Source organism: Lathyrus oleraceus, chromosome 5 (assembly GCF_024323335.1).
Source record: "Lathyrus oleraceus cultivar Zhongwan6 chromosome 5, CAAS_Psat_ZW6_1.0, whole genome shotgun sequence".
NCBI lineage: Eukaryota > Viridiplantae > Streptophyta > Magnoliopsida > Fabales > Fabaceae > Lathyrus > Lathyrus oleraceus.
This window is the reverse complement of record NC_066583.1, coordinates 484,091,079-484,117,885: the sequence shown is the minus strand read 5'-3', so window position 1 is coordinate 484,117,885 and position 26,807 is coordinate 484,091,079. Positions and strand designations below refer to the sequence as shown.

The window sequence follows — 26,807 nt, the reverse complement described above, 5'->3', positions numbered from 1 at the left end:
TCCAATCAGGGACGAATGAATAGAAGAACGGTGAGAAAAGACGACCACTACGCCAAAAAGGTTTTTTAACAGCGCATCTTAGACAGCGCTTTTAAAAGAAAGCGCTGTCTAAGGTTAAGATAAAAATAAAACACGGAAAATATTCTAAAAAAATAATGAAAGCGCTGTCTAAGGGGGGGGGGGGGGGTCTTAGACAGCGCTTTTAGAAAGCGCTGTCTAAGACCCCCCCTTAGACAGCGCTTTTAGAAAGCGCTTTTAAATATAGACCTTAGTCAGCGCTTTTGAGAAAGCGTTGTTTAAAGTCTTTCAATTAAAAAAAAAATTAAAACCAAAAGCGCTGTCTAAGGTGGGGGTTTAGAAAGCGCTTTTGGAAAGCGCTGTCTAAGGCATATCTTAGAAAGCGCTTTCCACAAAAGCGCTGTCTAAGGTCTAATTAAAATTAAATTTCAGACTTCTATTTTCGTTCTCAGTTCTTTTTGTTTTCCCTCCTGCGATTAAACCCCTCCAGCGAACCCTAACAGCGAACGAGAATACATTGTAATCATTCGGTTTCAATACCAGAAAGTGTTTGAAGAATCGGTTTCAGAACATCATTTCTACTACGGTATGTTCTTCATTTCTGCATTTTTTCATTTCTGATTCAGTTCGTCATTTCTACTGCGTTTTGTTCGTCATTTCTTAACATTTTCATTCATTTGGTTTCATGCATTGCAAGTGTTTTTGACAATGTTAGGGATAATCCTGATGGGTTTAGTGTGTGGTATGTTATATAATATACTTTCTCTCTTGATATAATTATATGATACTTTTGGTTTTTTTTCCCGATTTTATCTTATCTGTGATACCTATTGAATTTCACCCTCAATCATGTATTTGGTGTTGGTTTCTTGTTTACTGACTACCATTTTATTTGATATTTCAGAATATTGAATGGTTTTAATTGTTGATTCTGGTCTGGGTATATAGTCAGCTTATGAAGTTTTAGTTCAAGTTTTCAAATATATAGAGCCATGAGTTTTGTTTTTCGAGGAGCAAGAGGTGATATAGAAAATGGGTTTCCAGGATTTATGCCTGAGAGGCGTGCATTGGTATGTACTGCCTGCATCAATTATTATTTGCATAAATGTGTTATTATATCTAAAAAATTTGATGCTTTTATTGTTTCTTTGATTTATGTTTAATGAATAAAGTGTTGTTTTGTACTGATTTTAATCTTTTCTTCAGCGTGTTCATGCAACACGTCCTAGTAATTCCAACTCACTCACTTTTCTCGTAACAGGTATGTTTTCAAATTAAGTTTCTTTTATAATTTGTTGTGTAGATAATTTGCATTTTTATATTTTCTCCAATGTTCCATTCACAACTTAATCCGTATATATTTCAGTTCTCCTGTTATTCATGATACTGAACTCCCACCAGATGTCACCAAATTTTCTGGTAAGGTCTTATGTATCTAAACAAAGCATATAAATTTCATCTAAAAAAATATGAACTTGTTAATATCTTTTATGATTTATGAGGTTTTCTGTTTGTAGCTCTGGCTAGTGCTTGGTGTTTTTTTGATGGCTACAATGCTAAGGATGTATGCGACATGTCAACAGCTTCAAGCCCAGGCCCAAGCTCATGCAGCAGCAGCCAGTGGCCTTCTTGGCCACACAGAACTACGGTTGCATATGCCTCCATCGATAGCACTTGCAAGCCGAGGGCGTCTGCAGGGTCTCAGACTTCAGCTGGCACTTCTTGATCGGGAGTTTGATGATCTAGGTTTGTTTGTTCTTTTCATAGTATAAATTCTTACTCTGTTTCACAATAAATTTTTTACAACCTTTTGAAATTAAAAAATATTGTAGTTAATTTATGTGTTCACTACTTTTCAGGTGTATTATATAATAATATTCCTAATTCGTTTTATTTTTCCTTTTCCAATTTTAGATTATGAAACTTTAAGAGCTCTGGATTCGGATAATGTTTCTACTGCACCTTCTATGACTGAAGAAGAGATAAATGCTCTTCCAGTTCACAAATACAGGGTTTCTGTTCCCCAAAAGTAAGTGATCAGTCCGATCAGTTGTTATATATTCCCTTAAATTATAGAGAAACGTGGTTAAACTGTTTATATAAGTTGTAAGTTGTCTTTTTAAGTTATCTTGAAGAGCATATTGAAATTATATGAAAATAAGATCCCATTTGAATATTTGATGCAACTAATGAAGACAATGGGAAGCTTCTACCTATAATTAACAGTTGGTAAAATAAAATGCATGATAATGCATTTTTATATGGGTTTATATTAATAGTGTAGGAATGCTAAAGTATTACAGAAGCCAAGTTGCCAACATGTATGCACGCACACACACTTTTACTACTTTATTCATAAATTTATGAAGTCTACATGCACTAAAAGGTTATATTACTGATTATATGACAAGAAGCTGCTTTTGCTTACAGAAGTAGTTCCTTAGTGCCACAAGTATCGCCATCCACTTCCGCTGAGGTATCATCTACATCATTGTTTTTTTTGGTTATTTATTTTTATGATGTGCCCTCCATTTAGCCTAAACAAGTTAATTACATTGCTTCGCATGAGAACTCCGACGATTCCTTGAGAGTATGGTTTTATGCATGTTGTTACTTAATACTTCGATTTTCCTGGAAACTTCCTGGTGGTACAGGAAAGAGATGACAATCCTTTAATGGATATTACATGATGAGTTAAAAATAAATAGCACATTTATCATTGTTGGGCTTGGGACTTCGAAAATCTATGCCATTATATTATTTTCTTGAATATCTTTTTATCATTTTTATAGACCATTATGGCTATATATAGACCACCATCTCTGACATTGTCTGGTGAATTTTCCACCAGTTAATGTTCCCAAAAGGGAGATAAATAGCAAAATGATGAGTATACAACATCGATTATTTTCCTTACTATCAAATTACTATATTTTCATTTGGAGTGACGGCAGGTTTGCATGATTAATTTCTTTTTGTTTCTAGCAGAAAACGCAGGATAATTCAAATGCGGCTGGAAACTCAAAAGCCTCAGATGATGATCTCACCTGCAGTGTATGCTTGGAGCAGGTTAATGTTGGAGATGTACTTCGTAGCTTGCCCTGCCTGCATCAGGTGTGTTTAGCTGGTCTGCATTGTTACATTTTAGCAAATAGTTTGTTTTCTATTTGTTTGATGATATATCCTGCCAGTTCACTTAGTCATCTCAGCTAATGTTCATCTAAGTCACTAATATATGCAAGAAGTCAAATCATGTATTTTGTGTGCGTTGACACTCATTCTGAATTCCGGAGTGTTGGCACCTAGATTTTACCAAGGGTGGACAAATGCACGTGCTCTCTTACGCCCACACACACTTAAAAGCCAATAGTCACTTTGAACTTAATAGAAAGAAGATCAAGCTTTTTATGTCATGTTTTAATCTTCATTTCTGTTATAAAATTTTAATGAAAAAAGTGTAGTTGAAATCCTTTAAAATTTTAGCTACAGTTGAAATTGGATGTGCAAGATATTGACTTTTTATTAGCATTGCCTTTGTTTTGAAAAGTATTTTTCTTTGGATGTTCCATCACGAGCTTGAGTTTATCATTGAGAAAAGGCATCTTTGATGTAGTTGAACATTTATTGTGGAATATTCTCCAGTTTTAAATTTATAAACTGATTTTAGTAGTTAGGTATGTTGAAAACCTTTATATTCTCCCCCACCCCAAACAAACATTAAATCAACATTTCAGTTTTAAGTGAAGTAAATTGACAGTGGCATGATATTAACTAGTATTATATTAAGAAGTCAGGCTATTCGTAAGTATATAAAAATCTCATGCTTGACACTCTTTATAATTTTATCTCAATTTGTAACTGATGTTGTTTATTTGTTTTCTAGTTTCATGCTAATTGCATTGATCCTTGGTTGCGGCAACAAGGGACGTTGGAATTAATTCAAAATATGTTATATTATTATGTAGTACTTTGATGAATTCAAGTGTGCATTTTATACAAAGGATCAAGTGGACGAAATCAAAGAGGAGTGGTGTCAATTCATGATAAAGCTCAATGTTTGTTTATAAATTTGTGTAATTAATGTGTACATTTGTAGTATATGTTATGACTTGTAAATGTGTACATAAATTTGTATATATTTTGATACATTTCAGGCAAAATTGGTTTGAATTGGTATATATATATATATTTGTTAGCCAAAAATTGGTAGAAAAAAAGGCCAAAATGGCATATATAAAATGTGATAATTGTCTGTCAAAATCTGGTTGAAAACAGGTAGAAATTCTGGTTTATAAACCTGGAAAAAATGTGGTTTAAAACAAAAGCTTCAAAAATTTTCTTATACCTTAGACAACGCTTTTGTAAAAAGCGCTGTCTAAGGGGGGATTAGAAAGCGCTTTAGGCAAAAGCGCTGTCTAAGGGGGGGGGGGGGGGGGGGGGGGGGGCTTAGACAGCGCTTTTTGAAAAGCGCTGTCTAAGGTATACCTAAAAAAATTAAAATAGGAGGGTCTTAGAAAGCGCTTTTGGCCAAAGCGCTGTCTAAGGGGGTGGGGCTTAGACAGCGCTTTTCAAAAGCGCTGTCTAAGGTATACCTAAAAATTTTAAAATAAGAGGGTCTTATAAAGCGCTTTAGGCAAAAGCGCTGTCTAAGGGGGGGGGGGGGGCTTAGACAGCGCTTTTAAGATTTAAAAAAGCGTTGTCTAAACCTTTAGCAACGGAGGTTTAGACAGCGCTTTAAAGCGCTGTCTAAGGCTAAAAAAAGCGCTGTCTAAGGTCTTGTTTGTTGTAGTGGACGAGACGTACGGCGATCCTTGGAATTAATCAAGAAGACTCTTCAAAGTCTGAAAATTGAAAAGTCTGTATAAATCCCAGGAGTGTGCTCTCCGTCGAGTGCGGAGCGGTTGGGAATACAAGGTGATGAATCAGGAAAGTCTAGACGAGTCTGGGAGTTCTCAAAATTGGAAAGCTGATAGTGGGATGGTGGATGCCAATGGGTCGACGCGTTGACGGGTGTTCGGTATCAGATTTTCCTCATCTCACCAAGCAGAGTCGGGAGGACTAATTCTCCAGCAGATTCAAGGTCTTTGGCTTTCCTAGCAGGGTCAGGATGGTTATCTTCGACAGGTTTCAGATCGATGTTTCCCCAGTCGCCAGGCCTGAAGGTTGCTAGTTCCCAGCGGAGGTATCTGTGAGGGTTTCCCAAGAAGAGTCGGGATTTATATCCCCAGCCAGTCAGAAACCGTTGTTTCCCCACAGAGTGCAAAGGAGGTATTCCCCAGCAAGGGTTGCCTTATCCCAGCAGCAGCAGTGCTATTCCCCGGCAGGGTGGAGATCGGAATGTTGTCGAGTTCCTCAGCAGAGTGTCTCAAACTCCCCAGAAGAGTCCCTTGAGGGGGATACTTTTTATGCATTCATCATGTAGAATAAGCATAGCATATTGCATAATAAATCGCGTAGCATTTCCATGATTATGGAGCATTACGCTGAAAAAAGTCATGCATCATCATTGCAAGCATAGGCTAGTCTCAGGCCGTGGTTACCGTTTGAGATATGGTTTTGCCAGTGGGTGAAGATGCTACTCAAGCCGTGGTTACCGTTTGAGGAGTGGTTTCGCTAGTTGGAAAATCGTTAACATTGCAAGTATCAGTTACTCGAGCCGTGGTTACCGCTTGAGGTTTGGTTTCGCCGGATGGTGAAGATGTTACTCTGAGGAGTTTAACATCGTGGTGTTGGGTCAACAATATTCCCCAGTAGTGCGATACTGGAGGAGATTTCTGTCGTGCGAGACAGAAGTTGGAAGATGTTACTCTGAGGAGTCTAGCATCATGATGTCAGATCAGCAATGTTCCCCAGTAGTGCGATACTGGAGGAAATTTTTTCCGTCGGGCGGAGATGGAAATGAAATCAAAGGACGTTACGCGATCAGTGCGACAATCGGGGTTCAAACGGAGAAAGGGAAATGTTGAGGCATTTTTTGGAGAGAGGGGTCCAAATAGAGATTGGAGTTGAAAATTGTATCCGGGATGAGGTCCTCAGGATTATCTTCTGTTCATGTGTCACCTTAGACTTTGGCTGAGGCCAACAGAGGTCGTTATAGGTGTCTTCTGAGGAAGAGATGCACATGTTACATTCCTTTTGTGAAGGTGTACCCTCTGATATATCGCCCTCAGAGTGGTGTTTGGTGTTATTTCCGACGTTGCCAGCAGAATTATCACAAGAAATTGGAGAACGGGGTTCAAATGGAGAAAGGGAAATGTTGAGGCATTTTCTGGAGAGCGGGGTTCAAATGGAGAAAAGGAGACACAGGATGTTTTCTGGAGAACGGGGTTCACAATGGCGATCACAAGTTATCGTCAGGCGACTGGGGTTCAAAGGGAGAATGGGGTTCATTATTTTGGCAAACAAGATGTCGGGGTTCAAATGCAATGATCTGGGATCATTTGCGCGAAAAAAAATTTCGGGGTTCAAGAAAAGCAAAAAAGAGAGAGATGATAATCCCCAGCGGATGTGGTGTTCAGGCCATGGTTATCTCTGCGTTATCATTTATTTTGGTATCCAGGTCAGATTTCTGTTTCGGTGTTCAGGCCGACTTTCTCTGTGCCAGACGGATTTTTCTTTCAGCATTGTTTCTTTGCCGATTCTGACAGGCATTGTTAATTATTTCCCATCAGAGTGCAAATTGTTCGTTTGTTCTTGGTATTCAATCACTCTTCATCCTGATCATCTGAAAGTCGAGGCTATTCATATCGACAGGTTCACAGTGGATTGAATAGGGGCAGCTGTAACACCTCAAAATTTGCCCTCCTCTCTTGGGACTAGCATAACATATTGCATATCATTTTTAGGTCATTAGGCATTGCATATTTGCATATCATATGGCAACATCAAGCAAGTCATCCTCCTAAGTCTTGATTAGAAGATGAAGAGGTTGAGATATTCAAGTTGAGGGTTTCATTGGATTGATCACTAACCATCTGAGGGTTTGTGCTTAAAGTTAGGGTTTCTTGATTCAAGGAGGTTGAGCTTTATCTTGGTTGAAATGGTACATCATCATCATCATGGTCTTGTCATCACTAAGAGATTCATTGTGCTTGATCAGATACCTTGGGATTAGGGTTTTGACCTCTAGTCAACCCTAATCATCTGCATTGTGCCAATCAGGGTTTTGCAAGGATATGAGGGTTTCAATGGATATGGGGATCATCATATGATTATATTGAGCTTATGGAAGCTAGGGTTTCATCATTGAGCCATTTCATCAGGAGATTGAAGCTCAAGTTCATCTGTGCATGGCCAGTTCATCTATTAGTCAGAAAAAGTCAACCAAAGGTCAACTGATGAATTTGGAGGTGGGAGAGGGTTAGAGACACTTCATTCATGTCCAAACAAGTTTCATTTGACATTTCAAAGATCAACAATGAAGAAAATAAAGTCATATGAAAACTTTCCAAAAATAGAAAGTGACTTGTAATTCAAAATTGCCAAAAATGGAAAGGATTTCTCCTCAAAATTACATGTCCAAAAATGCTTCAAATGAAATTTTGTTCAACATGAAAGTTGTAGATCTTGCTCTCACCTTTCCAAAAAGTCCAAGAACATGAATTTCTCATTTGTGGTTGGCAAGTTATGGATCAATCATTGTCAAGAAAAGTTGAATTTCAAAGAGGCATAACTTTTGATTCACAAGGCCAAATGGAGTAAGACTTTTTGGAGCAAATTTCTTTTGATGTCCTATATCCAAAACAAGCATTACATGTCATGAATTTTGCTCACACAAAAATGGCATTTTTCAAGTGAATCAATTTTGAATTTTGGTGGGAAAAGGTGATTTTGAAAAGTATGCATAATATTCATTCCAAACCAATTCCAATTGCCTTAAAACAGATTTTTGGACTTGTTTCAAGTGAATTTGCATTGTTCTATTGCATAGCATAACATGAGGGCATTTTGGCCAAATTTGCATAACATACTTATTTCACTTAATCCATTTACATTTTGCTAATCATGTTTAACTAGCAGGATTAACAGGTGGTATAAAGTCCTAATCATAACAGAATTCTGCATCAACACATTCACAATTTCAGATCCAAACACTTTTTCATCTCAAATTCTCTCAAACTTTTTCAACTTTGTTCATCGAATTTCACCATTCCTTTTGCTTGTTCTTGTGCTAATCATCATCTGCAGGAAGTATTGAAGATCTGTTGAAGCAAATATTGGAGAATTCTTGAAGAATTGGAACTGTTGGAGCTTGAGCATATTCATGGCATTTGGAGATTTCTTCGAATTCAAGCACTGTTGAGCTAAATCCTTGCATTCATTCATCTTCCTCATCATCATAGATCATCTGTTTTCACCTTTGAGGCCTTGAAACTCACGAATCAAGTTCTACATCTTCAAAGAGGTTAGAACTCGATTGCTCCAATTCTTGCAGTTCTCATGTGGTTCTTGTAGATCTTAGCATGTAGATCATTATGCAATTTAGATCTCTTAATTTCATTAGGTATTGAGAAAGTTATCTTGATTTGAAATTTGGATTGTGAAACTTATTTGGATCGGTTCTTGTGATATGGTTAGAATTAGGCTAAATCCTTGCTATATTGTTGATGTGTGATGAAAGACGATTTGAATGATATATGTTTTGTAAATTTCTGTGACCAAAATTTCATGATGATTATGAACATGATGATGATGATGATGAATGTTTAGGTTTTGTTTCCAGATCGCGTTTCAATCTGCCTTGGCCTTGTTTGCATGTGATTTTGGTGTTTGTGAGCCATGTAACCAATCACGTCGTGCCATGTACTTAAGTGAAACGCAGCGTTTCACTTAAGTAGCGCTTCATTTGAATAGCGCGCGTGTTCGAGTCCGGACTGAGGACTTTTCTCTTTTGGCTTTTGTGTTTCTTTTTCAATTGTGCATATCATGTTCATATGCTCCCTTTCATTTTTTTAATTTTCTTCCACATTAGAAAATTCATAACTTCATAACCATTAATCCAATTGAGATGAAATTTTTTGTGCCATGATCCTTGCCATGTCTACTATTTTTTGGTGATTTTTATTAAAATTGTGCACGTGTGATTTTTTGAATGGCCTAGGGTTTGTTCACATGTGTTCTTTCATGCACCTTGCTTGATGTTTTGATCATGAAATGATGATGCCTAATCCAAAATTCTTGAAATTTTGTATGCATAATCTAGACACCTCAATTAACATTTTGGTATATAGTTTGTGATTTTTGCTTTTCTGGATTGTGAGATATGAGCTGTTGAATCTAGGTGTGACAATTTGTGTCACACCATTTCTTGTCTAACTTCCTGATTTTATTTGCCATGCCATATGAACTTGAAATGAGCTGAATTTTTGCATGATGATACTTCTGGATGTTAGGTTCACTTGTGAAGTTTTGTGGATTTTTTGGATGCATTTCCTATTTGTTTGAGAATTTCTTTTCTGTTTGGCCAAATGTGGACCTTTTGTGAGTCATGATCTTAAATGATTTGTGAAATTCTTGATATGTATTGGATGGACTTGAAATTTTGTGGAGAGATTCTAAACACTTTGAAGTGTATCTTGGTTTTGGTTTGGTGCATTTATCATTTTCCTACTCTGTTTTGTGCTTGCTTGAAGTTGATGCATGATTTTAGGCCTTGTATGAGCTCGTTTTGCCTTACCTTGACTTGATGAATTTAATTGACTTGCTTCCCATTGTCCAATTGACTTGAAATTTGGTATGATGATCATGTTATGAGTGCTGTTTAGCCATGAATTGTTTCGGGATTTATTGAATTATTTTTGATTGAGTTTGGATTGATTCATTCTGTTTGGTCCAATGAGCTTTGAACTGACATGCTTTGCCTTCTATGTTTCATGGAATGAAATTGGTGAATGATATGAATGTGAGACCACTTGGATTTGTTTCTAAATCGATTGAACTTGATTTTTGATAATTGTCATGTTCTGTTTTGGATTATTGATCCCTATTTGACCCTAGGCTTTGTCCTAGGGGTTTGCTTCTCATGTTTGAGTTGTGTTTTCAGGACAAAAGGCATATGGCATGGGGGAATTAATTCACTTGGCTTGAGTTGTTCATTTGATTGATGTTGATTAACATTAAGTTTGTTTTGTAGGTGGCTCTTAAGTCATTTGTGTTGAGCATTGGCTCATGCTTTGCTTGATGCATTGCTTGTGTACAGTTAACTGTTAACCATTAGTTTGTCTGTTTGACTGTTTGAGCTGTGTACTGATTATGTTAGATTGATTTCCGGTACATTAGTTGCTATAGTTCATTGTGAACTTGCTTTTGCTGTTGCTTGGTTGCTTAACCAATTGAGGTATATCATCACTAACTTCATGTAGTCTGGAAGACCTGGCCTGTTACTTGGCCAGACACCTGTCTGAAGTCCTCCTTAAGAGGCAATGCTTGTGATTGTTTATTTTTGTCCCCAAGCAGGAAAAGACCTTTGATAAGGCAATTGGCAGAACACAAGAGATGTGCAATCCATCTCCTGCTATTCTTGTTGAGTCATCCCTCTGCTCACACAACTGGTGTTGATGCATTGTGGATATTAACCCAAGATCCTTGTACAGTTGTACAGTTGAGTCAGTGTCATAAGTGTAGAAGGGTTCCCACTTTCTGAACCCACACTTCATTGTCTAAAGCTCTCCCTGGCCAGGGATAAGAGTTGTGAGGCACACCCCTCACTTCCTATTTCATCTGCTTCACCCTGACTCTCAATGTCAGGGTTAAGAGCTAACATCACCCTGATACAGTTGACTTGCTTTGGCAGTCTAACCCCTGTTTGAGCCCACTTTGTCTGTATATAGTGTGTGCTAATTATGAATGTTTGCTTTGTTTTGATTATGCTTGCATGCTTTGCTTTGCCTGTTTAGGATTAGCTTGATGTTGTGCAAGTAGATAGAAAACTCAACCTAGGACCATTGTGGAATACATGATAACTATTAGGCTCGAGTCAGTCTCCCTTCTAGTTAGTCATTTCCCAGTCTCTGGTTAGGAGAAAGTTTCTCCCCTATTCAGGGGAACTACGTTGCCCTGATCCTCATACCAGATGAGGTACATAGGCAGGAGGTCGTGCGAGATCTCTCCGGGCACCCTTTATTTTCCTTTTTGTGTGTGCTTGCTTGACAGTTGCTAGGCTCGAGTTCCCGACTCCTTAGTAACTTGTAGCTTGTTTGTTCTTGTCTGTGTAGGAGATGGATGTAAGCCCAGTGATTGGCATTCCGGATCCTCTTGTTGTGTGCTTGGAGTCCGGTATAAGTCCATCAAGTGGCATCTGGTTTCCAGTGTGGGTTTGTTTGGTTCGGAAGCTGATGTAAGTCCAGCAATTGGCGTTCGGGTTCCATGTTTGCCTGTTTGTGTATTTGTTTTGATGTCTCAACGTTTGTGCATGTGTTTTGTTTCGGCGTGCGTGAGCCGAACTACGGTAGCTCTGATTCTCGTTCCAGACGAGATACGTAGGCATAGGATGCGATATCCTAGCGAACCCTTTTCCCTCTTCCCACCTGTGTTTCTTGTGTGTGTGTGTGTGTTGTTTGTTTTAGCAACCTTTTCTATCTTTTAGAGCGTGGATCCCGTCGAGTACGACGGATGCGTAGGGGTGCTAATACCTTCCCTTCGCATAACCGACTCCCGATCCCATTCTCTTTGGTCGCGAGACCATGCTTTTTCCAGGTTTACTTCGAGCGTTTCCTTTCCCTCTTTGGGATAAATAACGCACGGTGGCGGCTCTGTGTTGTTTAGTTTTTAGCTCGCCGGTTGTTTTTCGCGGATGCGACACGACGTTACTATGCAATCTAACGGATGCTCGACCTTTGGAGGCTTACTCACCTATAGTAGAAGGAGTTAACGTGTTCTTAGGAAAAAGAAAATCAAAGATTTTGTTTGTGTTTTAGGAATGCTCATGGAAAAAGGAAGTCCTAGACGAAGGAACTGTGCTACCTTAATTGACATGCAAATGAGAGACTATGCGAAGCCTAGCAATCCTATGGGGAGACGACCACACCACACAAAACATATAGCATAAAATAAACACACCAACAAAGGGCTCAAACATACATGGGTAGGGCTTTAGTCAAGAGGGGTCATATCAACCTCGACAAACAAGCCATGGAAAGGTAATCAAATGGGCTCTTAACCGCGGATATTGAATGTCAGGGTGAGCAGATCAAAAGGGTAATGAGGATAAGACCTCATAGCTCTTAACCCTGGACAGGGTGAGCTCATGACAAAGCATGGGGGTTCAGAAAGGTCGGACCCTCCCCACTGACTGACGGGACAAAAGATCTTGGGCTTTTGTTCTAAAGCATCGACACGTAGTGCGAGCATATAGAACGACACACTGAATAACAGGGGATTGACTACTAATCCCTTTTATCCGTCAATTTCCTTTTCATGGAGGTCTTTAGCACTGGTGCCTTCTCTTGGAGGTCTTTGGGCACAAAAGTAAACACACAAAAACATTGCCTCCTATCGAGGTCTTCCAGCTAAGAAAGCGGTAAAATGCTGGAAAGATGTAAAAGGGATCAAGAGATCTACCACACGGATAAAGATCCGAAGTAACAACAAATAAAGACGCAAGAAACCCATAGATCTCTCAAGCTAGCACCATCAAGAAAGCAAGTCAGCAAAGCAATCAGAATAAATATCCAAATGGTATCCCACAAATAAAGTGGAATACCGAGCAAGTTATCTCTTCAAGAGTCATGTGATCCCTCATAAAAACTCAACAAACAAGTTAGAATAACAAGATGGGGTGCAATCAAGAGTTGCACCAAACAGAAGAATCATAGCAACCACATGAATCATGCTATTAAAGTTCACAAAAAGCTCACAAAAAACAACCAAGGATAGGAGGCCTAAACCTCTTGTCAAACAAATGCATCAAAAGGGTATCAAAACTCAAAGTCAGGGAGCAAGGCTCCACACATCAATACATGACATACCCACTAAAACAGATTAGAGAGCAAACAGAAAAACCAACTACTGTCATGATCGCTACGGCTTCGCGTAGCGAAGACTTAGCGAAGCTTCGCTACAGGTTCGCCTAGCGAGATGCTAGCGAATGCCTACGGGTTATGGGTTCTTCCTTGATAATAGTCCAATTCCAGAAATCCAAAAGTCTAATGATACCCAATCTCCCAAATTTCAGAAACAAAGTAATTTAACATGCTAAGAATCGTTCTAAACATACATGCAAACCTAAAAACCCAATCTCCCAAATTCAACCCTAATGATTCATTCTATAGAATTTACAACATTGAAAGCATAAAAGAATGGAGACAGAACAAACCTGATTGAAGAGGTTGATTGATTTTGAAATGTAACGGTTAGGGTTTGCAATGCAACCGTTAGGGTTTGTGTGAGATGGAAGCGAAAAGTGTGAGACTCAGCTTCAGAGTGAGAGATGGAAGTGAAAAAATCTGAGCGTCAGAGTGAAACTAAAATAATTTAAAAAGGTTTTTTTTGGGCCCAAATGAGTGGGCCTCTGAAAATTAAATGGGTTTCTACCATGCTCGCTACCGTCTTCGCCTAGCGAGCAGCTAGCAAATCATCTCGCTACTGTCTTCGCCTAGCGAGCATCTGGCGAACATGACGGGATTTTGTTTTTTTTCAAAACAGCATGCAAAGCACAATTCAGCGAGGTTCCATCAAACACCCCCAGACTTGGAACAAAGCTAGCAGTTACTCGCTAGGCGAGCATCCAGCGAGCAGGTAGCGAGCAATTCCAGTAGCAACATCATCAAGGTTCGCTGGAGCGAAGGAGGAAGCGTGGGCTTCGCCTAACGAGCATGACAGCTCAGAAACATCTTTCCAAATTTGGTAACCTGTGCACTGGACCTTTGTTCCAAGATTAATGTTTTGAATGATGAATAAACCCCATTTGGACATGTTGGAAGTATCTCAAGTCATTCCCTAGCGATTTGACCCTCAGTCGACCTACAGTTGACTTTTGACTTCACAGTTGAATTTTGAACTGTACTAAGCCCATTAAGCTTGATCCTTTGAAGAAAACTTCTGAAAATGAAACCCTAGCTCCCATGAGCTCTACACAACATCCATAAGACCTTCAAACCAAGAATGTATCTCAATCCTTGAGGAACCCTACTTTGACTGCCTTGATTCCCAAATGAATACAAACTTCCTTGAGTGTTGAGAAAAATCCTAGTTGATGCACAATCTCCCTTGTGTTGACTGATCAATCAGATAGAACCCACAAAGTGACTTGGATGATAACCAAGCTTCTTGGAAGACAAAATCTTGGAGCTAATGATGAAATGCAATATGAAATATTAAATGACCTAAAAATGAATGCATGAATGAGGAGGGCAAATTTGAGGTGCTACAACTGCCCCTATTCAATCAACTGTGAACCTGAACGGATGAAAGCAGCGGCTATCAAACTTTCAAGGCAAATAGGGATTGAATACCAAAAGAATCGGGGAATTTGCACTCTGTAGGTGACGGATCAAAGAAAGCGAGGCCATTTACCGATGGCGGCTTCAAAACAAATTTGATATTTACCGATATCAAAGAAAGCGAGGCCATTTACCGATGGCGACTTCAAAATAAATTTGATATTTACCGATATCAAAGAAAGCGCTATATGACCAGACATTTACCGATGACTGGGAAGGAACTCGATGTTTACCGACATCGAGCAAAGATGTTTATAAGTGAAACAAGACCAGACATTTACCGATGATTGGGAAGGAACTCGATGTTTACCGACATCGAACAAAGATGTTTACAGACACCGAGGAAAGAATACATTTATGAAATGAAACCATTTACCGATGGCGAAAATGAAATACTCGATATTTACGGATAGCGAAAACACACAGTTATTTAAACGACAAAACCATTTACCGATGGTTAACAAGCGACTGATGTTTACCGACATCGAACAATGATGTTTACCGACACCAAAAAAGGAAAGGACACACACGGGTGTTGACAGAACGATTTTTTTTGTAGACACCATGAAAGACATGCCATTTATTGATGGCCAACGATTGGAATTCGATGTTTACCGACATCTAAAGATGATGTTCGCCAACATCAAAGAAAAGCACAAACATTCACGGGGATCAACACGACACTTACCGGTATCGCAAGGATGGTATTTACATATGTCAAAATAAGGCAGACGCTTACTGGTGACTAAATCGTAAGAGAATCAAGCTTTCCTTTCACGGACTGGTGAGAAAATAAATCTCACCGGAATTATCGATTCTAAATGTTGCCAAGAGCAACTGCTGCAAATATGCTACACTGATGTTGAAAAATGATCCGTCTCTTCCGGAGATATGATCCAATCTGGTTTAATACATGTATGCATATGTTTGAGTTTTCCATGGCGTAATGCTCCATACTGAATGGAAATGCTACGCGATTTGAGAATGCGAATGCAAATGATGATTACTACATGCAAGATGCAAAGGGAGGAGAACTCCTGTTGGGAAAGCAAATGATCACTTTACTGAGCACACAATTTCTGATTCGATCTTCCAACTCTGTGGGGGCATACAATAATTCCGCTGAGGATACTTACTGATCTGACATTCTCGGAACGGTAGAGAAACCAACTCAACTGGGGAGTCACTTGTTGGGAAAACACCAACCTCTCGACCATGCTGGGGAAACAAATTCTGAACTCGACTTAGACGACCCAACTTCTTACACGACTGGACAATGTTGAAACAACAGGGTCTTCCTTCGAACAAACTTTGGCTCATCTGCTTTAGCCATCAATCAAAGATAGTAACCTGCAAAACGGCAAGACATACATGCCCTAGGGGATCGTATGGACAAAATATACTCAAGTGTACTCAACATTCAAAATGATTTTCAGATGTTTTATCTTTCCGCACGTCATTGTCTAGCCTTCATGTTTTTAGATGCAATGTTTATCAAAAATTCGGACGTTTTTTTGCAAACAAAACAGTAGAATAAAAAAAACAAGAGAGCAATTTGACTGAATAACGACTTTTATTGATTGAAAATGGCCTATAAAGGCAAATACATCGAGAAGCAATTCCTAGGAAGAGGTAATTGCGCCAAAAGAGAAAATAAACTATCCTATTGGAAATGTGAACACGGCATTCCACTATTTTCCAATTCTGTTATGACTCATAGGTCTTCAATTTCCCCCAAATTCTTTGCTTTCTGAGAAGAGTGATTAGACCGACCATATCCTTCAAGATTGTAGACACTGAAACGCGATGAAGTACAGATAACTCAGTCTGTAGTCTTCGCTTTAATCCCTCTTTTGCCTGGACCTCCTTTTCAGGTTTTCAATCCACCGGGATACCCATTTTTGCCTAAGCCGTCTTTGCAGGTTTTCGACTTACCGGGAGTACATATTATTTTCATTCTTTATCCCTAACTTTTGCCCGAACCTTTTTCTTTCTTTTTATTGGTTCGCCAGGATGCCCTTTTTTGCCTAGACTTTCTTTTTTGTCCAGCGGGTCAGTTTATGCGAAGTATTTTTTGGCTACATCTGAATTCACAGGAGACGGAAAATCTTCACCATCCATAGTTGTAAGCATCAAGGCACCACCAAAAAAGACCTTTTTAACAACATATGGACCTTCATAATTCAGAGTCTACTTGCCCCTGTTATCTGTACCGGGAGGAAGGATCCTCTTCAAAACTAAGTCACCTATTTGATAGCTTCGAGGATGCACTTTCTGATCAAAGGCCTTCTTCATCCTTCTCTGATATAGTTGTCCATGGCACATGGCTGCTAATCGCTTTTCCTCAATTAAATTTAACTCATCAAACCTGGCTTGAATCCACTCAGCCTCGTCAAGTTTTACATCCATCATCACCCTCAAAGAAGGGATTTCAACATCTACTGGCAAGACTGCCTCCATGCCATACACAAGTGAAAACGGAGTTGCCCCGGTTGACGTATGCACTGAGGTACGATACCCATGCAAAGCGAAAGGCAACATCTCATGCCAATCCTTGTACGTCACCACCATCTTTTGCACAATCTTCTTAATGTTCTTGTTTGCCGCCTCTACAGCACCATTCATCTTTGGTCTGTAAGGAGAAGAATTGTGGTGTTCGATCTTAAAGTCTTTGCAAAGCTCTTTCATCATCTTGTTATTGAGATTTGAACCATTATCAGTGATGATTCTCTCAGGAACCCCATAACGACAGATAATTTCTTTCTTAATGAATCGAGCAACCACTTGTCTGGTAACATTGGCATAGGAAGCTGCTTCCACCCACTTGGTAAAGTAATCAATCGCGACTAGGATGAAGCGATGTCCATTAGAAGAAGTAGGTTCAATCTTTCCAATCATATCAATGCCCCACATCGCGAATGGCCAAGGAGAGTTCATAATATTCAGAAGGTTTGGTGGTACATGCACTTTATCTGCATAGATCTGACATTTGTGGCACTTCCGAGCGTATTTGAAACAATCGGATTCCATGGTTATCTAGTAATAAACGGCTCTTAACAATTTCTTGGCCATTGCATGACCACCAGCATGGGTACCGAAAGATCCCTCGTGCACTTCCTGCATTAACGTGTCTGCTTCGTGTCCAACCACGCATCTGAGCAGAACCATGTCAAAGTTCCTCTTGTACAACACATCATCCTTGTTCAAGTAAAAGCTTCCATCTAGCCTTCTCAGTGTCTTCTTGTCATTCTTTGACGCTCCTTCAGGATACTCTTGGCTTTTGAGGAAATTCTTAATATCATAAAACCACGGCTTCTCATCAATGACAGACTCGGCTGCAAACACATACGCATGCCTCTCGATTCGATTCACAGCAACGTGTGGCACATGATTCTGCCAATGAACTTTAATCATGGAAGACAATGTGGCTAAGGCATCAGCCATTTGATTTTCATCTCGGGGTACATGATACAACTTTATTGTCTTGAAGAAAGTCAGGATCCTTCTGGTGTAATCTCTATAAGGAATCAAATGCTGCTGATGAGTACTCCACTCCCCATTGACTTGGTTAATCACTAGAGCAGAATCTCCATAAATGTCCATAGTTTTGATCCTTAGATCGATGACTTCCTCAATCCCCATGATACAGGCCTCGTACTCAGCTTCGTTGTTGGTTACTTCAAAAGTCAATCTGGCGGAAAAAGGTATGTGTGCACCTTTAGGATTAATAAATACTACCCCAACACCATTTCCATTCACATTTATCGCCCCATCAAGCATCAGTGTCCACTTGTCATCGGGACCCGGTCCTTCCTCGACAAGAGGCTCTTCACAATCTTTCATCTTTAAGTACATGATATCTTCATCGGGGAATTCAAACATCATCGGCTGATAGTCATCAATTGGTTGCTCGGCAAGGTAATCAGATAGAATACTACCCTTGATGGCCTTTTGTGACGTGTACTGGATATCATACTCTGTCAAAATCATCTGCCAATGAGCCACTCGTCCGGTAAGAGCCGAATTTTCAAAGATATACTTTACTGGGTCCATCTTAGAAATCAACAAGGTAGTATGGTTCAACATATACTGTCTTAGTCGGCGAGCAGCCCATGCCAAAGCGCAACAAGTTTTCTCGAGCAACGAATATCTTGTTTCACAGTCGGTAAACTTTTTGCTAAGGTAGTATATTGCATGCTCTTTTCGACCAGACTCGTCATGCTGTCCCAATACACACCCCATCAAATTCTATGTTACTGAAAGGTACATTATCAGAGGCCTCCCAGGAACTGGAGGTATAAGAATTGGAGGTTTCTGCAAATATTCTTTTATCTTATCAAAAGCTTTTTGACAATCATTGTTCCACCTGATTGCTTGATCTTTTCTTAGCAATTTAAATATCGGTTCACACGTAGCTGTTAGGTGAGATATGAACCGTGCAATGTAGTTCAGCCTCCCTAAAAACCCACGAACCTGCTTCTCCGTTCTTGGTTCAGGCATTTCTTGAATAGCTTTTACTTTCGCTGGATCAACCTTGATCACTTTCTCACTGAAAATGAAACCTAACAGCTTCCTAGATCTCACTCCAAATGTACACTTGTTCGGATTCAACCTCAGTTTGAACTTTCTCAATCTTTCAAACAACTTTTGCAAGTTTACCAAGTGTTCCTCTTCTGTCTGAGACTTCGCAATCATATCATCCACGTACACTTCGATTTCTTTGTGCATCATGTCATGAAAGAGAGTCGTCATAGCTCTTTGGTAGGTAGCACCGACGTTCTTCAACCCAAATGGCATTACCTTATAACAGAACATGCCCCAAGTAATTAATGTTGTCTTCTCCATGTCTTCTGGCGCCATCTTGATTTGATTATAGCCAGAAAATCCATCCATGAAAGAGAAAACCGAGGACTGGGCAGTGTTATCGACCAATACATCAATGTGAGGTAATGGTAAGTCATCTTTCGGACTGGCTCTGTTTAAATCTCGATAATCGACACACATCCTGACTTTACCATCCTTCTTCGACACGGGTACGATGTTGGCCATCCAAGGGGGATAATTGGTAACTGCTAGAAAACCTGCATCCAACTGTTTCTGAACCTCCTCTTTGATCTTGACAGCCATATCAGGACTAGTTCTGCGAAGCTTCTGCTTTACCGAAGGACAATCTTCTCTGAGAGGTAGCCTGTGCACCACAATATCTATATCCAAACTAGGCATATCTTGATACGACCATGCGAATACATCCACATATTCTTGCAGCATTTCAATCAGCCATCTCTTGACCTTTTCCTCTAAAGCATCCCCTATCTTGATCTCTTTCTTTGCGTCCTCAGTACCGAGGTTAATGACTTCTAACTCTTCCTGATGAGGATGAATGACCCTTTCCTCCTGTTTCAATAGTCTGGCCAATTCCTTGGGGAGTTCACAATCTTCTTCACTCTCCTATTCGGCTTGGTAAATGGGATTATCGAAGTCATACTAAGCCATAACAGAACTGTTTTAAATGGAATCCGCAAGATCAATTCTGCACGAATGATGTTTCATGCTTTATTTTAGAAAAGGGTTCAAGGAAGTCACAAAAAACATTGAAAATGAGCCATTTTTATTGTTTTGAAAATGAAAGTAATAAAAACAGAAAGACAATGAACACAAATTTGATTGCAAAACGTCCTTTATTGATGATAATCATTGAAAATTTAAAACATGATGTGGACCTACAATGAACCACTACGCCTTGGGCAGAGCGTAGGGCTTTCATGCAAAATGAAAAACAAAAGAAAATTACTCTGTCTGAAGAGTAACTTGGACTATTTCTTCAGCAGTCCAGTTGTTGATCTTCTCCCCTGGAGCACATGGGCGCACCCAATTATCCATATCATAATCACTGTCACCATCTTCATTGTCTGTTGCAAAGACATCCCCGTGATTCATCAATCCAGCACTAGTGAAAGTACACGACCCTTTCTGATTCTGGACGCTCTGCTCTGATGATTGAAAAAACTTATAACCAATGCCAAACATGTCTTCTTTTACGAGCACATCAATCACCTTGCCCCAGCCTTCCGCGTTACCTGAATGAATGACCTCCAGAGCTTGTTTATAGGACGCAATCGAGGTACCTGGTTTCTTCTGTTCAACAAAAGCCACCTTCTTAATACTGACAGTCTCAAAAGCTTGACATAGAGTTTCATGAATTTCGCCATCCATCTCCACATATTTGAAGGAGGATAAATGGCTCACAAAGATGTCCTCTTCGCTGCACACAGTCACAACCTGACCATCCCACACATATTTTAGCTTTTGGTGGAGAGTCGAAGAAACTGCTCCGGCTCCATGTATCCAAGGAAGCCCCAACAGACAACTATATGCTGGTTTGAATATCCATCCCATAGAAGACAATATTGAACACTTCTGGGCCGATCTTCACAGGCAACGTGACTTCACCAAAAACTGATCGCTTGGATCCATCAAAAGCACGGACAACAAGATCACTTGGTGTGAGAACAACCCCTTCGGCATCAAGCTTACTCAGGGCCTTTTTGGGCAGCACATTCAAAGAAGAACCGGTATCAACCAAAACATGCGACAGAACCGTGCCTTTGCATTCCATCGTGATATGCAGAGCTCTATTGTGCTTGCGACCCTCAGGTGTCAAGTCTAGATCCGTGAATCCCAAACCATGTCTAGTGTTAACATTTGCAATAACACCTTCAAGCTGGTTAATAGAAATCTCTTGAGGCACATAAGCCATATTCAACATTTTCAACAGGGCGTTACGATGTGCCTTGGAACACATCAACAGAGAGGGAATAGAGATTTTTAACGGTGTCTGGTTCAACTGATCCACGATCTTGTAATCACTTTTCTTGATAATTCTCATAAATTCCTCCACGTCCTCCTCAAAAGAACTATCGGGCACTTCCTTTCGCACTGGTCCTTCTTCAACTACAGCTTGTTTTCCTTTTGTCCTACCAAGAGCCTCAGCATTGTTATCCTTCGGAACCTGTGGTACAAACAAACGACCACTTCTCGTAAATCCTTCGGGTCCTCCCACATTACCCACATCCGAACCAACTGTTACTGGAGTCTTATTTGACGAACCAATCATCACTGGAGTATGATTTACTGATTTGGTCTGATTCTCTGGTCTTCTATTTCTGCAAAAAGCATTGTCATATTGCCACGGAATTGCTCTAATATTCTCAAAAAGTCTTCCACTAGAAGCAGTAATGGTGGTAGGAGTACTGATAGTTACTGGAGCATTAATAACGGGAACACCAACAGTCACCGGAGCAGATACGGTCACGAGCGCAGCTACAGTCACAGGAGTACCAATAGTCACAGGCGCACTAATAGTTCTTGGAGAACGTACAGGACCTTCTGACAGTGTAAAGTAAATGGTAACAGTCGATACCTCTTCACGGTCTTTCACTACTCGATCAAACTATAAACAACCTGCATTCATCAATTCCTGGATACCTTCTTTCAATTTCACACAGCCGTTTTCATGATTACCACAATCTGAACAATTCTTATCACATCCTGGGAATACCCCCTCTCTAAGCAGACGTTCCTTCACTACAAATAACGAAGTCTGAACATCATTAATACCGACTACCAAGTTCAAATTTTCCCCATCTTCCACACCATTTACTCTGGACCCTCCATGCTGAGGCATAGGATTATTCACCACATTCGGAGTAGGAGCAAAGTTAATCGTCTTGGCATCAATCAAATCTTGAACTTTATGGTGAAAAGCCCGACAATTCTCGATGTGGTGCCCTGGCACACCAGAATGAAAATCACAACGGACATTAGCATCATAACCCGCGGGAATCCTTGTTAATGGAGCCATAGTGCGAAGTTCAACAAACTTTAACCTGAGCAGTTCAGGGAGTAATTTAGCGTAAGTCATTGGCAACAGATCAAAATGACGATCTGGTGCTCTTTGTCTTGGTTGGAATTGGCGTTGTTGTTGTTGTTGTGGTTTTCCTCTTTGTTGTTGTTGAGGTTGGGTTGCTGGAATAGTCACAACAGCAACTTGACGGTATTGTTGTCCTTTGTTTCCATTTCTCTGATTATGTATAGCATTTGTCTCACCCTCTCTCCTTCTGGGTGCCCCTGAAAATGGTTTCTTAGCACTTGAAGAACTTGAAGAACCAGGGTCTTGAATTTTTCCCACTTTGATAAGACTTTCAGTTCTTTCTCCACAAATCACAACATCCGAAAAACTACCAAACGGGCAACTTCCCATATGATCCATGAATACACCTTGCAGGATTCCAATGAACATATCAGTCAATTCTCTCTCCAACATCGGAGGTTGTACTCTCGCAGCCAGTTCACGCAACCTCTGGGCGTTTTCCTTGAAACTCTCACCGGTATTTTGAAACAAACTCTGCAACTGGGTTCTTCTCGGAGCCATGTCCATGTTATGCTTATATTGCCTCAGAAAAGCTTCACCTAACTCTCTCCAGCTTCTGACAAATTCTTTTCTCAAGTCCATGTACCAATCCAAAGAGGCTCTAGACAAGCTGTCTTAGAAAAAGTACATCCACATTTTTTCATCATCAGTATAAGCGGATATCTTCTGGTAGTAAGCTTGCACATGAGTTCGGGGACAAGAAGTGTCATTGTATTTGTCGAAAGGTGGCGCTTTGAACTTGTGCGGGATCCTCAAACCATCAACTAAACCCATATTAGTAACATCAAATCCCAAAGAATTCTGGCACTCCATGGCGCGAATCTTTTCAGCAAGGGCGTCAACCTTTCTATCTCTCTCTTCCGCCTTTCCAAATTCATCATCATCACTGGGAATAGTGAACATATCTTCTTGCTTGTCAACCAAATGAGAAGGATGGTGAACTGGAGCACGTGCCGCTCGAGCATTAGAAACCTCTGTAATGATGGGTTGTCCATCGATTCTAATACCACACAATTCGTCACCAGTAGCATAGTTGTTGACAGGGCCGGTAGCAGCAGCGGTGTCATTGACAGGGGCTCCTTCTGGCAGATTCTGACCTACAGGGGGAATCACAGTTTCTTGTCTCTGGGCCAAGGCTCGGAGTTCCTCTTGCCCTTGCACTACCCCTTGCATCATACTCATGAATTGGGCCATGTTGGTCCTCATCTCTGCTAGTTCTGCTTGAACTTGATCCATGATCCTCTGTTGATTCTGCCTTGTTGCATAACGATGCGGACGATGCTCAACAATTCTTCCTGAAACGGGAACCAGAATGAGAAATCCTCTTCAAGAACACTTGTAATGATGCAAGAATGATATGTGTATGATGCGTATGCTATGTTTTATCATTTCTCAGGTATTCAAGAGTCTCGCCCACCTTTGAAAAATGGCAACCTGCGCCCGAAAGTGGAACATAAACAACAAAGAAACACCATACACTGGACGGAAAGCAAAAGTGAAACATCAATAATCTCATCCAGAGACATAAGAAATAAGGTTCATACAAACATAGTTCAAGCAAAGATTCAGTTCATCAGTGTAGAACAAGGAATCCCATCCAACAATCCTGGAGGTGATTCTCAAAATGAACGACAAGACAAACTAGGGGAGTCGTCCTTCAGGAATGAAAGTCTTCAAATACTGACACTGATCCATCAATCAGTCACACTCTGAACACTCAGGTAGAGGGGTGAGCTTCTCTTTCAGTTGCACCCTGAGTTCAACAACTTCCTCTCGAAAATGAGATGCACGGATGTCACTTCCTCTGAGCTGGCTCTCTGCTGCATGCCTCAGATCTACCTCTTTCTTCAACTGAGTATTTTTGTCCTTAAGCTGTCTTTCCAAGTCTCGTATCTTCTTTTTGTAATTGGCTTCCGCTTTTTGTAATCTCAAGCGTTCATGGTGTTCTTCATCCAACATTGTTTCTATCTCATCATAGGACCTCTTTTTGTTTCTTGATCTACTAGAACTTTCACCTTGCACTCCTTTGAGTTTATGAGCCAAATTCAGCCTATCAGCTTTTGCTTTGTAAAGCTCCATTTTGATCTCTTGTTCATTTTCTTTCAACTGGCGATTCTCCATTAAGGCTTGTTTGTAATATTCAGCAGGCACACTCTCAGAAAGGATCAAAGGCGGTTGCCCCTGTAATGGTTCCATCCGGTCATATGGTAGCAACAAAGTCCCAACTCTTTCCTTGACCCACTGATAACATGAAATGATATAACATTCTAGGACTCAATTTAATTAAATTATATTAATATTTACTTCAATTTATTTCATTTTATTCGATATTACTCTGTATTTTCTTTCTATTTATCTCAGGTAGCTTATTTGAAGCACAAGTGAAAAAGGAAGAAAAGGAGGTGAAAAAGGAATGAAAGGAAGCAAATATCAGAAGCCAAAGCCCAGCCCAAAAGCACAAGCGCTGCGCCTGTGACGAGCGTCACGCTCTACCCACTTGTATTACGAGCGTAACACATGGTGTGACGGACGTCACACCAGTCTCCTATATTTTTTGGCTTCAGAAGCGCAACAAAGACGTTGAGGCCTATTGTTACGCTTGAACATTGAACGTGAACGGAAGAATTTTAGAAACCGTTACAACAAAGTGACCAGTATAAATATTGGCTTTGCAAACCCTGCGGGAGAGTTCAGCCACTTCGTTCAATTTTCTTCTTCCAACCGTGCAACATACCATTATTTTTCCTTTACTGTTTTTGCTTTTAATTGCAGTTTCTATTTTTATTTTCTTTTCCAGTTAAGCTTTCAGCATTTAATTAATTCTTTTTCGCACAATAGTTTCTACACCGGAAACTATTGTGTATCTTTTACTAGATCTAACCTTACGTTAGACCCAAGATTTTTTTATTCCTTCACTTTTATTTTCCTGCCCGATTGAAGAATTCAAGAACAAATCCAACCGGTCTGTGGTGGATTGTTCAAGACTGCTATTTAATTACTCAGGTTCTTTAATTATTGTTTGAATTTATATATGCTTTGTTTTACTATTTATTTATATTATTTGCCTGAGATGGAATTGTTTATGCATGCTGATTATTTAGATCTGTTTAGTATGTCTGGCTAATTTATTTAGGTATCGGTATGTAAAGTAAGCGGAATGAAGGAATCAAAACTAAGTTGGTTTAATTACATTTAAAAATAAAATCACTCTTTTTACGGTCTCAATTTACAGGTCTAATAACGAGGTTTTTATACGAAAGTAAAAGACATAAAGAAGTTAAAACCAATAGAACGAGAGTTTGAGTTTTTAACTGGACAGTGTAAATTGGACATTAATTCTAGATCAGGGCGAAAACAATTTTTAGAGTTAATTAAATTCTAATCTTTTTCAAAAAGTATTTTTAAAGGTTAAATGTGAGGATGAGAGTTAAGCATTTGAATTTAATCATATAATCTAAGTCAATAGAGCGAGAGTTTGAGACAAGGGTGTTTAAACGGTTAGTGTTTTCTTAAAAAGAGTTTCTACGGATTCTATTGTTTTCAAAAAGTGATTTTGGACTTAACTAATAAGTGACAGCTACGTTAATATAAAATCATAGTTTACTCAACAGAGCGAGAGTTTGAGATAAGACTTTTAACCAATAGTGTCTACCGAAAGGATTTATTTTAAAACTAAGAAACCAACGAAGAATTGATTCCCTAATTACGACGAACTACATACCGATATCCGCTTATTTGATATTTAATTTAGATCTTATTTTAGTTTTAACTTTTCCCCCAAACAATCAAAGTATCATCCGCCTTAGCTTTACGAAGTAACCTTAGAAAACGGTATATCGGTTCATAAGTCCCTGTGGGATCGATATCTTTTAAAACTACGCGATAGAACTGTGCACTTGCAGTTTGTACCCCTAATTCGACTCATAAAGTCGCGATCAAGTTTTTGGCGCCGTTGCCGGGGACTTTTATTTAGTCGATATCGTAAGTCTTCTGTTACGCTGTAGAGACTAAGGCTTATTTTTTTCTTTTCTTTCTTTCGTTGATTTGTATGCCACATACTCGCTCACAAGGCGAGCCGTTCTACTTACGAATCAACGATATCGAACTATATCTCCGAGTCTTACGACGAATTCGGGAATACCGTGCTGCAAACAATCTCCCTCCTGTCGAACTTCCTGATCTCAAGAATCTTCTTCCTTCGCCGATACCCGAGATGGCAGAACCAGCTCGTGCTCTTCGAGATTACGCTTCTCCATCGCAAGATGAGCCGCATTCGAGTATTGCTCCACCCGCAATCGAAGCAAACAACTTCGAACTTAAACCTTCACTATTGCAGGCAGTGCAACAAAACCAATTCTCTGGAAATCCTACAGAGGATCCAAACCTTCATTTATCCGTATTTGTACAATACACTCATACTG

General features: G+C 39.8%; 1 protein-coding gene across 1 annotated transcript in view; it reads left to right on the top strand.

Annotated features, from left to right (window-relative positions):
* The first annotated feature begins 948 nt into the window (after window positions 1-948).
* Window positions 949-26,807, top strand: part of LOC127081470 (E3 ubiquitin-protein ligase SDIR1) — a 97,923-nt gene continuing 72,064 nt past the window's right edge. Inside the window, exons 1-9 of the mRNA XM_051021725.1 lie at window positions 949-1,088; window positions 1,225-1,279; window positions 1,385-1,437; window positions 1,536-1,764; window positions 1,933-2,047; window positions 2,298-2,339; window positions 2,449-2,494; window positions 3,007-3,132; window positions 3,902-3,966. Of these exons, the coding sequence (XP_050877682.1) occupies window positions 1,011-1,088; window positions 1,225-1,279; window positions 1,385-1,437; window positions 1,536-1,764; window positions 1,933-2,047; window positions 2,298-2,339; window positions 2,449-2,494; window positions 3,007-3,132; window positions 3,902-3,966 (809 nt within the window). The 5' untranslated portion in view covers window positions 949-1,010. The remainder of the gene's footprint in view (window positions 1,089-1,224; window positions 1,280-1,384; window positions 1,438-1,535; window positions 1,765-1,932; window positions 2,048-2,297; window positions 2,340-2,448; window positions 2,495-3,006; window positions 3,133-3,901; window positions 3,967-26,807) is intronic.